Genomic DNA, 13577 nt, shown 5'->3' on the forward strand with positions numbered 1-13577 from the left:
TAAATGACGAGGTATTGAACCTTAATGACGAGGTATTGAACCTAAATGACGAGGTATTGAACCTTAGTGACGAGGTATTGAACCTAAATGACGAGGTATTGAACCTAAATGACGAGGTATTGAACCTTAATGGCGAGGTATTGAACCAGGACTACTTGACATGATGACTCCTTGCTGTCCCCAGTCCACCTGGCCGTGCTGCTGCTCCAGTTTCAACTGTTCTGCCTTATTATTATTCGACCATGCTGGTCATTTATGAACATTTGAACATCTTGGCCATGTTCTGTTATAATCTCTACCCGGCACAGCCAGAAGAGGACTGGCCACCCCACATAGCCTGGTTCCTCTCTAGGTTTCTTCCTAGGTTTTGGCTTTTCTAGGGAGTTTTTCCTAGCCACCGTGCTTCTACACCTGCATTGCTTGCTGTTTGGGGTTTTAGGCTGGGTTTCTGTACAGCACTTTGAGATATCAGCTGATGTACGAAGGGCTATATAAATAAATTTGATTTGATTTGATTTGAACCTTAATGACGAGGTATTGAACCTTAATGACGAGGTATTGAACCTAAATGACGAGGTATTGAATCTTAATGACGAGGTATTGAACTTTAATGACGAGGTATTGAACGTTAATGACGAGGTATTGAACCTAAATGACGAGGTATTGAACCTTAATGACGAGGTATTGAACCTTAATGACGAGGTATTGAACGTTAACCTTTCTATGTGATTTTGGTTGGTTGCCCAAAAACTTACATATTGCAGCTTTAAAGGGATAGTTAAGATAAATGTACTGAAAACCCGATTGAATGAAAACTCCATGAGACAATCTGTTGGCCAGCAAGTGGGAGTGTTTTCAGCGGTGTAGATAAATGTATTCAGCGCGAGAAAAGGGAGCCATGTCTGCAAAGCCCGTTAAAATGCCCCCAACTACTGAGGAGTGAGTAGAAAATGATTTTTGTAAGAAAGGCATTTTCATTTCCTAAAACAGATTCGTGCCCTTGGTGATTTGTATGCTATTATCATGCTTAAATTCATGGTCAGAATACGGGTAGAGAGAAAAGCGCATTAAAACGTTTCATTGACGTGCACATAACACGGGTTGGAATTCCCCGTTTTTAGTAGCTGATGTAATTGTATTGAACAGCCAGCAGATGTACCCCTCGGCCCATTCCTTTCAAGCCATTTATTTGAAAGCTATTGACGGATACTAATGATGTAAATTGTGTCTGTATTCGTGCTTGACGACGGGACCACTCTGTGTCTGGATGAAGAATGAGAAGGACCACCATTTCCAGCAGAGGAATTATCATTAGGACAATCGTTGAGTTTTTAAATCCGTTTTTTTGTGTGTGTTTTTTAAAACATTTCTAAGTGTTGGAAACTTTACATGGTAGGTTGATTTATTGTGTATTTACAATAAATCAGTGTGACAAGAACAACAATGAATGGTTGAACATGTATGGATGTTATAGGAACTTATGATATTATTTAGTTTAAACTTTTTTTGATGTCACAATTATTATTGATTTGTTTTACATTGATGACTAATTGTGCCTTTTTGATGGTCATGTAGTGAGAGTTTCTGCTGATTATAAAGTTGTGCGTGTGTGTGTGTGTGTGTGTGTGTGTGTGTGTGTGTGTGTGTGTGTGTGTGTGTGTGTGTGTGTGTGTGTGTGTGTGTGTGTGTGTGTGTGTGTGTGTGTGTGTGTGTGTGTGTGTGTGTGTGTGTGTGTGTGTGTGTCTCACCCCTTGCAGAGATGAAAGGCGCAGAGAGACTCATCTTTCTGGGCTGGCTGCTGATAGGTTTTTATTTAATTTGCTATATTTCTTTCTAATATAGGTCAAGTTTGAGAAGGAAGAATTATTCAATTTTTTAGAGGAATTCAAAAATGATCAATTTGTCAATAAACGTAGGTTATGATATGATATTTATTCCTTCAGTGTCAGTATTGTATTGGGTTGTTGAACCCAGCCCTGGGAACAGATACCACTAACTCAGTTCTGTTGAACCCAGCCCTGGGAACAGAGACCACTAACTCAGTTCTGTTGAACTCAGCCCTGGGAACAGAGACCACTAACTCAGTTCTGTTGAACCCAGCCCTGGGAACAGATACCACTAACTCAGTTCTGTTGAACCCAGCCCTGGGAACAGAGACCACTAACTCAGTTCTGTTGAACCCAGCCCTGGGAACAGAGACCACTAACTCAGTTCTGTTGAACCCCGCCCTGGGAACAGAGACCACTAACTCAGTTCTGTTGAACCCAGCCCTGGGAACAGATACCACTAACTGAGTTCTGTTGAACCCAGCCCTGGGAACAGAGACCACTAACTCAGTTCTGTTGAACCCAGCCCTGGGAACAGAGACCACTAACTCAGTTCTGTTGAACCCCGCCCTGGGAACAGATACCACTAACTCAGTTCTGTTGAACCCAGCCCTGGGAACAGAGACCACTAACTCAGTTCTGTTGAACCCCGCCCTGGGAACAGAGACCACTAACTCAGTTCTGTTGAACCCCGCCCTGGGAACAGAGACCACTAACTCAGTTCTGTTGAACCCAGCCCTGGGAACAGAGACCACTAACTCAGTTCTGTTGAACCCCGCCCTGGGAACAGAGACCACTAACTCAGTTCTGTTGAACCCAGCCCTGGGAACAGATACCACTAACTGAGTTCTGTTGAACCCAGCCCTGGGAACAGAGACCACTAACTCAGTTCTGTTGAACCCCGCCCTGGGAACAGAGACCACTAACTGAGTTCTGTTGAACCCAGCCCTGGGAACAGAGACCACTAACTCAGTTCTGTTGAACCCAGCCCTGGGAACAGAGACCACTAACTCAGTTCTGTTGAACCCCGCCCTGGGAACAGAGACCACTAACTCAGTTCTGTTGAACCCAGCCCTGGGAACAGAGACCACTAACTCAGTTCTGTTGAACCCAGCCCTGGGAACAGAGACCACTAACTCAGTTCTGTTGAACCCCGCCCTGGGAACAGAGACCACTAACTCAGTTCTGTTGAACCCAGCCCTGGGAACAGATACCACTAACTGAGTTCTGTTGAACCCAGCCCTGGGAACAGAGACCACTAACTCAGTTCTGTTGAACCCAGCCCTGGGAACAGAGACCACTAACTCAGTTCTGTTGAACCCAGCCCTGGGAACAGAGACCACTAACTCAGTTCTGTTGAGCCCAGCCCTGGGAACAGAGACCACTAACTCAGTTCTGTTGAACCCAGCCCTGGGAACAGAGACCACTAACTCAGTTCTGTTAAACCCAACCCTGGGAACAGAGACCACTAACTCAGTTCTGTTGAACCCCGCCCTGGGAACAGAGACCACAAACTCAGTTCTGTTGAACCCAGCCCTGGGAACAGATACCACTAACTGAGTTCTGTTGAACCCAGCCCTGGGAACAGAGACCACTAACTCAGTTCTGTTGAACCCAGCCCTGGGAACAGAGACCACTAACTCAGTTCTGTTGAACCCAGCCCTGGGAACAGAGACCACTAACTCAGTTCTGTTGAGCCCAGCCCTGGGAACAGAGACCACAAACTCAGTTCTGTTGAACCCAGCCCTGGGAACAGAGACCACTAACTCAGTTCTGTTAAACCCAACCCTGGGAACAGAGACCACTAACTCAGTTCTGTTGAACCCCGCCCTGGGAACAGAGACCACTAACTCAGTTCTGTTGAACCCAGCCCTGGGAACAGATACCACTAACTGAGTTCTGTTGAACCCAGCCCTGGGAACAGAGACCACTAACTCAGTTCTGTTGAACCCAGCCCTGGGAACAGAGACCACTAACTCAGTTCTGTTGAACCCCGCCCTGGGAACAGAGACCACTAACTCAGTTCTGTTGAACCCAGCCCTGGGAACAGAGACCACTAACTCAGTTCTGTTGAACCCAGCCCTGGGAACAGAGACCACTAACTCAGTTCTGTTGAACCCAGCCCTGGGAACACTAACTCAGTTCCAGAAAACGGCTGTTTTGCCTGTTTCCTCCCAGTCATTACGTAACCAATTTCTTGGAATTTAGCTTGAAATGAAAACATCCTGCCAGATCACTAAGAGCAGTGAGCAGGTCCAGGACATTTCAGGGGCCATTTTTCTCAAGCGATTCGGAGTAGGACTGCTTATCTAGGATCAGTTTAGCCTTTTAGATCAGAATAAATAAAGATTACATTAACAGGAGGAACCTAATCCTAGATGAGCATTTATTTATAAATAGGGCCTCAGATTATGTCAATTGTAATGGTCAATGGTTAATGGTTAATCAATTGGGAAGCAGTTTAATAATTATAAACTGTTAATATTTTTGCTAATTTAGTAGTTTGTTGTCCAAGCCATCTATCCAGCGGGGTTGAGGTCAATTAGAAATGGAATTGACCCCAACCACTGCTGTCCGGTCCTGATAGTGAACTGGTGTGTGTTTCAGGTACCCTGTGTCAAGGTGGGGTGGAAGGAACGGTCTGCACTAGTGAGTATTCAGATCAGTGTATACCAAACAGTGGGTCAGAACTACTTCACTGGTGGGGTGTGGCTAAAGACTAGATTTATGAGGGTTCTGAGGGTTCTTCATTAGACTGATAGAACCAGAGGCTTCTTCATTAGACTGATAGAACCAGAGGGTTCTTCATTACACTGATAGAACCATAGGGTTCCACTGATAGAAACAGAGGGTTCTTCATTACACTGATAGATCCAGAGGGTTCCACTGATAGAACCATAGGGTTCTTCATTACACTGATAGATCCAGAGGGTTCTTCATTACACTGATATAGGGTCCTGTGTGGCTCAGTCGGTAGAGCATGGCGCTTGCAACGCCAAGCGTCGTGGGTTCGATTCCCGCTGGGACCACCCATATGTAAAAGTAGTGGCCCCAGCCGACTTGTAAGTCGCTTTGGACAAAAGCGTCTGCTAAATGGGATATATATAGAACCAGAGGGTTCTTCATTACACTGTTAGAACCAGAGGGTTCTTCATTACACTGATAGAACCATAGGGTTCCACTGATAGAAACAGAGGGTTCTTCATTACACTGATAGATCCAGAGGGTTCCACTGATAGAACCATAGGGTTCTTCATTACACTGATAGATCCAGAGGGTTCTTCATTACACTGATATATCCAGAGGGTTCTTCATTACACTGATAGATCCAGAGGGTTCCCCTGATAGATCCAGAGGGTTCTTCATTACACTGATAGAACCAGAGGGTTCCACTGATAGAAACAGAGGTTTCCCCTGATAGATCCAGAGAGTTATTCATTACACTGATAGATCCAGAGGGTTCTTCATTACACTGATAGAACTAGAGGGTTCTTCATTACACTGATATATCCAGAGGGTTCTTCATTACACTGATATATCCAGAGGGTTCTTCATTACACTGATAGATCCAGAGGGTTCCCCTGATAGATCCAGAGGGTTCTTCATTACACTGATAGAACCAGAGGGTTCCACTGATAGAAACAGAGGTTTCCCCTGATAGATCCAGAGAGTTATTCATTACACTGATAGATCCAGAGGGTTCTTCATTACACTGATAGATCCAGAGGGTTCTTCATTACACTGATAGATCCAGAGGGTTCTTCATTACACTGATATATCCAGAGGGTTCTTCATTACACTGATAGATCCAGAGGGTTCCCCTGATAGATCCAGAGGGTTCTTCATTACACTGATAGAACCAGAAGGTTCCACTGATAGAAACAGAGGTTTCCCCTGATAGATCCAGAGGGTTCTTCATTACACTGATAGAACCAGATGGTTCTTCATTACACTGATAGAACTAGAGGGTTCTTCATTACACTGATAGATCCAGATGGTTCTTCATTACACTGATAGATCCAGAGGGTTCTTCATTACACTGATAGAACCAGAGGGTTCCACTGATAGATCCAGAGGGTTCTTCATTAGATTGATAGAACCAGAGGGTTCCACTGATAGATCCAGAGGGTTCTTCATTACACTGATTGAACCAGAGGGTTCCACTGATACAACAAGAGGGTTCTTCATTACACTGTAAGAAAAAAAATCCCAGTTACTGGTTGCAGTGGAAATATGGTAAATATACAAAACATTGCTGCATTTTTCAGGAATTATTACTGTTAAGGACAGTTTGCTGCTGTATTCTGAATACTTACTGTATTCTGATTACTTACTGTATTCTGATTACTTGGGAGTCAATCTCACTGGGACTTTGAACTCACAACCTCTTTGTTGCCAGTGAACTGAATTTCCCGCTACACCACCGGCTCTGCGGGTATGATGACGATTGAGAAAGATTGTTAAAAGATTAAAAACAATAGACATTCTGGTTCCCTACGGTGAAGCATGGTGGTGGCAGCATCACGTCTGGAGGAAACCTTGAACCATCCCTATGGTGAAGCATGGTGGTGGCAGCATCACGTCTGGAGGAAACCTTGAACCATCCCTACGGTGAAGCATGGTGGTGGCAGCATCACGTCTGGAGGAAACCTTGCACCATCCCTACGGTGAAGCATGGTGGTGGCAGCATCACGTCTGGAGGAAACCTTGAACCATCCCTACGGTGAAGCATGGTGGTGGCAGCATCACGTCTGGAGGAAACCTTGCACCATCCCTACGGTGAAGCATGGTGGTGGCAGCATCATGTCTGGAGGAAACCTTGCACCATATTTTATTTTTTAATTTAACCTTTATTTAACCAGGCAAGTCAGTTAAGAACAAATTCTTATTTTCAATGACGGCCTGGGAACAGTGGGTTAACTGCCTGTTCAGGGGCAGAACGACGGATTTGTACCTTGTCAGCTTGGGGGTTTGAACTCACAACCTTCAGGTTACTAGTCCAACACTCTAACCACTAGGCTACCCTGCCGCCCCTACGGTGAAGCATGGTGGTGGCAGCATCACGTCTGGAGGAAACCTTGCACCATCCCTACGGTGAAGCATGGTGGTGGCAGCGTGCGTAGAGGGTCTGAATACTAATGTAAATGTGATATTTCAAAAATGTATAAAAACCTGTTTTTTTATAGGGTAATGTGTGTAGATTGATGAGAAAAAAATGAAATGTTTTAATACATTTTAAAATAAGGCTGTAACGTAGCAAAATGCTGAAAAGAATGGAAGGGGCCTGACTGCGTTCTGAATGCTCCGTACATATATGATACTTTAGATGTATTTATGGTTGTTAGGTAACTCACATGCTAATGGTCAGTGCCTTTATGGGTAAAGATGTAGGATAATGGGACATTTTCTACCCAATATATTCAATGTAAGGAACAATCATTTCTGAACCTTGAAATGTGGGTGGGGCAATGTGCTGGCAGAGGGATTATTAGCATATTTTGGGGCATGGTCTAAAATATGTTGTATTTGTGCCAGCTGTTATTGGAAGTGTTGGGGCTTATTAGCATATTTGGGGCATGGTCTAAAATATGTTGGATTTGTACCAGCAGTTACTGGAAGTGTTGGGGCTGATTAGCATATTTGGGGGCTTGGTCTAAAATATGTTGTATTTGTGCCAGCTGTTACTGGAAGTGTTGGGGCTTATTAGCATATTTGGGGGCATGGTCTAAAATATGTTGTATTTGTGCCAGCTGTTACTGGAAGTGTTGGGGCTTATTAGCATATTTGGGGGCATGGTCTAAAATATGTTGTATTTGTGCCAGCTGTTACTGGAAGTGTTGGGGCTTATTAGCATATTTGGGGGCATGGTCTAAAATATGTTGTATTTGTGCCAGCTGTTACTGGAAGTGTTGGGGCTTATTAGCATATTTGGGGGCATGGTCTAAAATATGTTGTATTTGTGCCAGCTGTTACTGGAAGTGTTGGGGCTTATTAGCATATTTGGGGGCATGGTCTAAAATATGTTGTATTTGTGCCAGCTGTTACTGGAAGTGTTGGGGCTTATTAGCATATTTGGGAGCATGGTCTAAAATATGTTGTATTTGTGCCAGCTGTTACTGGAAGTGTTGGGGCTTATTAGCATATTTGGGGGCATGGTCTAAAATATGTTGTATTTGTGCCAGCTGTTACTGGAAGTGTTGGGGCTTATTAGCATATTTGGGGGCATGGTCTAAAATATGTTGTATTTGTGCCAGCTGTTACTGGAAGTGTTGGGGCTTATTAGCATATTTGGGGACTTGGTCTAAAATATGTTGTATTTGTGCCAGCTGTTACTGGAAGTGTTGGGGCTTATTAGCATATTTGGGGGCATGGTCTAAAATATGTTGTATTTGTGCCAGCTGTTACTGGAAGTGTTGGGGCTTATTAGCATATTTGGGGGCATGGTCTAAAATATGTTGTATTTGTGCCAGCTGTTACTGGAAGTGTTGGGGCTTATTAGCATATTTGGGGGCATGGTCTAAAATATGTTGTATTTGTGCCAGCTGTTACTGGAAGTGTTGGGGCTTATTAGCATATTTGGGGACTTGGTCTAAAATATGTTGTATTTGTGCCAGCTGTTACTGGAAGTGTTGGGGCTTATTAGCATATTTGGGGGCATGGTCTAAAATATGTTGTATTTGTGCCAGCTGTTACTGGAAGTGTTGCATACTTTTAAGGGATGAAGTGAAGGTTGAGCACCTCACCCCCCCCCCCCAGCCCCCTAGTGCATTCAGAAAGTATTCACACCCCTTGATAGTTTTTTTTACACATTTTGGTTGTGTTATAGATTAAATGTAGATGATTTGGCACATGCCTACACATAGTAGCTCAATAATGTCAGAGTGGAATGATGGTTTCATACATTTTTATGGATTAATAAATAATTCAAAGTTAAAATGTAGTTATTAAGTATTCAACCCTTTTGTTATGGCAAGCCTAAATAATTTCAAGAGTAAATATTTGCTTAACAATTCACATAACAATTTGCATGGACTCCCTTTATTTGTAATATTTTTAATTTGTAATAATAGTGTTGAAGATGACATTCTGGTGTATTGTGGGTAGGCCAGTGACACAGCGTCTCAATTTAATTCATTTTAAATTCAGGCTGTAACAACAACAAAAATGGTGGACAACTTTCTGAAAAGTGTTTACAATTGGCTCATTCATCCCTCTCCTCTCCCCTCATTCATCTCCCCTCCTCTCCCCTCATTCATCTCCTCTCCTCTCCCCTCATTCATCTCCCCTCCTCTCCCCTGAAACTATTCCCCAGATCGTTGCAGTAAATGAGAATGTTGTCTCAGTCAACTTACCGGGTCAAATAATACAAATAAAAAATACATAAAAAAACATCATCCTCACCTCTGACCTTTTTTATTGGACTGTAATTCTTAATTAAAAATATATATAATCTGTCAGCTCAAACTGTTTTTTTGTGTGTTTGTTGCTGTTTTGTTGACATTAATTGGTTCTATTAATTTGTTGACACGATAAGATGATCATTTTTATGTTTCTTTTCCCTCCAGATCTTCCCAGGAACACGTCAGTATCTGTGAGTCCCTCTGGCGAAGTGTTAGAAGGCAGTTCAGTGACTCTGACCTGCAGCAGCGATGCCAACCCACCAGTGACCAGCTACCGCTGGTACTCAGTGAGAGCGGGTGACACCAGATCTACAGGCTATGGGCCGGTCCTGAGGACCAAAATCTGGGCGGACAATACCCACTTCTACTGTGAAGCCAAGAATATGTGTGGAGCACATAATTCAACGATCACTAAAGTAACTGTGTGGTGTAAGTGTAGTGTGTTCAAGGAACCAGAGTATAGTAAGCTTGTCTGTGGCCCTCTGTATCTCAGTTGGTAGAGCATAGCACTCCCTCCATTCAGGGTTGTAGGTTCAGTTCCTGGGGGGACCACCCATATGTTAAATGTATGCGGGCATGACTGTAAGTTGCTTTGGCTAAAAGTGTCTGCTTAAATGTCACTTACATTATAAGTATCAACAAGGCTTTATGTCTTTTTAAAAATGTAACCTTTATTTAACCAGGAAGGGCTCATTGAGATTTAAAATATTTTTTTCAAGAGCGTCCTGGCCAAGATAGGCAGCACCAAGTCATTACAAAAATTATAGACAAACAACATGAAAAACTACAAGTAATCTAGTAAAAACCATTGAATTCTCAAGAGTATAACAAAATCATAAAACAGCAAATTAATGACATTGACAGGATAGGGAATCAGCCTCAAAATCATTCATCAGTGATTTAAAAACACCAATTGGGACAAGTTCTTCCAGTTTAAAAGTATGTTGTAAGGTGTTCCAAGACGATGGCGCAGAGCACATAAAATCCCTTTTACCAAATTCAGTTCAGACATTTGGAACAGTTAGCAGGATAAAGTCCAGCGAACGAAGAGAGTACCACCACATTTCTGAACAATAAAAATGTCCAAATAAAAAGGTAGTAAACCCAAACTGGCTTTGTAAATAAAAGTATACCAGTGACTGAGAAGGCCAGCCAACCCTGTTATACAAAGTGCAGTGGTGCGTAAGGGTTTTGCAGTTTAAAATAAATCTCAAAGTGCCTTGGTAAAGGGTGTCAGTTGATCTCAATCACTGAGTGGAAGCATTCATATATAAAATATCCCCATAGTCTAGTAAAGGCATAAATGTAGCTGGTACTAGCCTCCTGGCTTCAAAAGAAAAACAGGCCTTATTCCTAAAATAAAATCCCAATTTCAGCTTCAATTTCTTTGAAAGCTGTTGAATATGCAATTTAAAAGAGAGGCCGTCATCAATAAAATATTCCACGATATTTATATGAGGTTACAGTCTCAATCTCAATGCCCTGACAGGTGAAAAGTTCAGAGGTCTATTTCTTGCATTAGAAAACACCATTAGTTTAGTTTTGTCAGTATTGAGCATAAGCTTCAATTGACACAAGGTATGTTGAACAGTATAATCAGCAGTTTTCAAGTTCTGGAAAGCTTTTGTAAGAGACGAGGCACAACAGTAAATAACAGTATCATCAGCATAAAAATGAAGTTGCGCATTTTGGACATTTTTGTCTAAGTCATTTATATAAATAGTGAATAAGAGAGGGCCAAGTACAGAGCCTTGGGGCACACCATTAAAGACAGACAATTTAACAGACATACGCCCATCAAATTGAGTGCACCGAGTTCTATCAGGCAGATAGTTAGTAAACCATGCAACTGCACGCTCTGAAAGACCTACACTCGACAATCTCTGCCTTAGTATAGCATGGTCAACTGTCACAAAAGCCTTAGACAGATCGATAAAAAAGTGAGACACAGTGCTGTTTTTTGTCAAGGGCTTCAGTGATATCATTTAAAATCTTCATGACTGCTGTAATTGTGCTATGCTTCTTCCTGAAGCCCGATTGGTACATTGATAAAAATAGAGTTAGTAAATAAAAACTATTTTAGCTGTTCATTCACAAGGGTTTAGCTCAGTAGACTAACATAGTCTCGAGTCTGTAAAGATACATAAGCCTATATAATGCTGGTGTTAAAAAGGCTTTAGCTCAGGAGGCTAATGAAGCCTTGAGTCACGCATACAGTATAACATGTGTATTGTCTATTTCCCTCCAGATGGTCCTAAAACCATGTCTGTGTCAGTCACCCCATCTGGATCTGTGTTTGATGGTGCGATGGTGAATCTGACCTGCAGCAGCAATGGCAATCCACCAGTAAGCAGCTTCACCTGGTACAGTGTGAAGGGAGACCAGGCGACACGGCTTGGGGTTGGGACGAGGCTAGAGACCCGTGTGTCTGCAGAAGTCCACCAGTTTTACTGTGAGGGCAGAAACGACCATGGAGGACAGAACTCAACGCTGATAGAAGTGGTTGTACAGTGTATGTATACTGTAGCTACAAGACCAATTCAACCATCGCCAAACATTTTTGGCAGTTATTCAACAATGCTGTTCTTGTTCTTCTTCTTGTTCTTGTTATTCTTGTTCATCTTGTTCTTCTTCTTGTTCTTCTAGTTCTTATTCATGTTCTTGTTCTTCTTGTTCTTGTTCTTCTTCTTCTTCTTCTTCTTGTTCTTGTTCTGTATTAATGCAGATACCAATCTATCTCTCCAGATCCTCCCAGAAACACGTCAGTATCAGTGAATTCCTCTGGTCCAGTGTTGAAGGGCAGTTCAGTGACTCTGACCTGCATCAGTGATGCCAACCCACCAGTGTCCAGCTATAACTGGTACTCAGTCGACGAGAGCGAAACACGCAGTGTAATAGGATTTGGACAGATGTACACAGTAGCTAATGTCAATGGTAATACACAGTACTTCTGCACAGCTAAAAATCAACACGGATCGGACAATTCAACAACGCTCCAGCTCGACATTCAGTGTACGTTGTAATATCATAAACATCATGTGATGTGCCCCCAAATGGGACAGGGCCATTTTGTTGATGCAAGTCAGTGGTAATGTTTACCAAGCAATGAGTATTTTGGAGGGTCACCCACTTAAATTCTAGATCTTGTCAACCACATTGCTTCCATTATCTGATGGATCAACATTTAAATGGCCCTTATTGGGTCATGGCACAACAATGTCTGGGAACCACTGATTATAAACACAACCTGATAAACACAGGCTAGTAATTCCACAAAGATCTGTTGTAATGGTGTTAGTCACAGTAGACATAGTATTAAAATCTGTAGTCAAAGTAGTTATAGTAGTTATAGCAGTTATAGTAGTTATAGTAGGTATAGTAGTTATAGTAGGTATAGTAGTCAATGTAGGTATAATAGTTATAGTAGTTATAATAGTTATAGTAGTTATAATAGTTATAGTAGTTATAATAGTTATAGTAGTCAATGTAGGTATAGTAGTCAATGTAGGTATAATAGTTATAGTAGTTATAGTAGGTATAATAGTTATAGTAGGTATAATAGTTATAGTAGTTATAATAGTTATAATAGTTATAGTAGTTATAGTAGTTATAGTAGTGGTAGTAGGTATAATAGTTATAATAGTTATAGTAGGTATAGTAGTTATAGTAGGTATAGTAGATATAATAGTTATAGTAGGTATAGTAGTTATAATAGTTATAGTAGTTATAGTAGGTATAATAGTTATAGTAGGTATAATAGTTATAGTAGTTATAGTAGTTATAATAGTTATAGTAGGTATAGTAGTTATAATAGTTATAATAGTTATAGTAGTTATAGTAGGTATAGTAGTTATAGTAATTATAGTAGTTATAGTAGGTATAGTAGTTATAGTAGTGATAATAGTTATAGTAGTTATAGTAGTTATGATAGTTATAATAGTTATAGTAGGTATAATAGTTATAGTAGTTATAATAGTTATAATAGTTATAGTAGTTATAGTAGTTATAGTAGTGGTAGTAGGTATAATAGTTATAATAGTTATAGTAGGTATAGTAGTTATAGTAGGTATAGTAGATATAATAGTTATAGTAGGTATAGTAGTTATAATAGTTATAGTAGTTATAGTAGGTATAATAGTTATAGTAGGTATAATAGTTATAGTAGTTATAGTAGTTATAATAGTTATAGTAGGTATAGTAGTTATAATAGTTATAATAGTTATAGTAGTTATAGTAGGTATAGTAGTTATAGTAATTATAGTAGTTATAGTAGGTATAGTAGTTATAGTAGTGATAATAGTTATAGTAGTTATAGTAGTTATGATAGTTATAATAGTTATAGTAGGTATAA

General features: G+C 41.1%; 1 protein-coding gene across 1 annotated transcript in view; it reads left to right on the forward strand.

Annotated features, from left to right (window-relative positions):
* Window positions 1–1274: 1274 nt before the first annotated feature.
* LOC135549259 (B-cell receptor CD22-like) overlaps window positions 1275–13577 on the forward strand; it is a 41916-nt gene continuing 29613 nt past the window's right edge. Inside the window, exons 1-6 of the mRNA XM_064979285.1 lie at window positions 1275–1392; window positions 1758–1805; window positions 4434–4475; window positions 9392–9655; window positions 11475–11738; window positions 11972–12238. Coding sequence (XP_064835357.1) covers window positions 1760–1805; window positions 4434–4475; window positions 9392–9655; window positions 11475–11738; window positions 11972–12238 — 883 coding nt within the window. The 5' untranslated portion in view covers window positions 1275–1392; window positions 1758–1759. The remainder of the gene's footprint in view (window positions 1393–1757; window positions 1806–4433; window positions 4476–9391; window positions 9656–11474; window positions 11739–11971; window positions 12239–13577) is intronic.

The sequence above is a fragment of the Oncorhynchus masou genome, chromosome 12 (assembly GCF_036934945.1).
Source record: "Oncorhynchus masou masou isolate Uvic2021 chromosome 12, UVic_Omas_1.1, whole genome shotgun sequence".
NCBI classification, from domain to species: domain Eukaryota; kingdom Metazoa; phylum Chordata; class Actinopteri; order Salmoniformes; family Salmonidae; genus Oncorhynchus; species Oncorhynchus masou.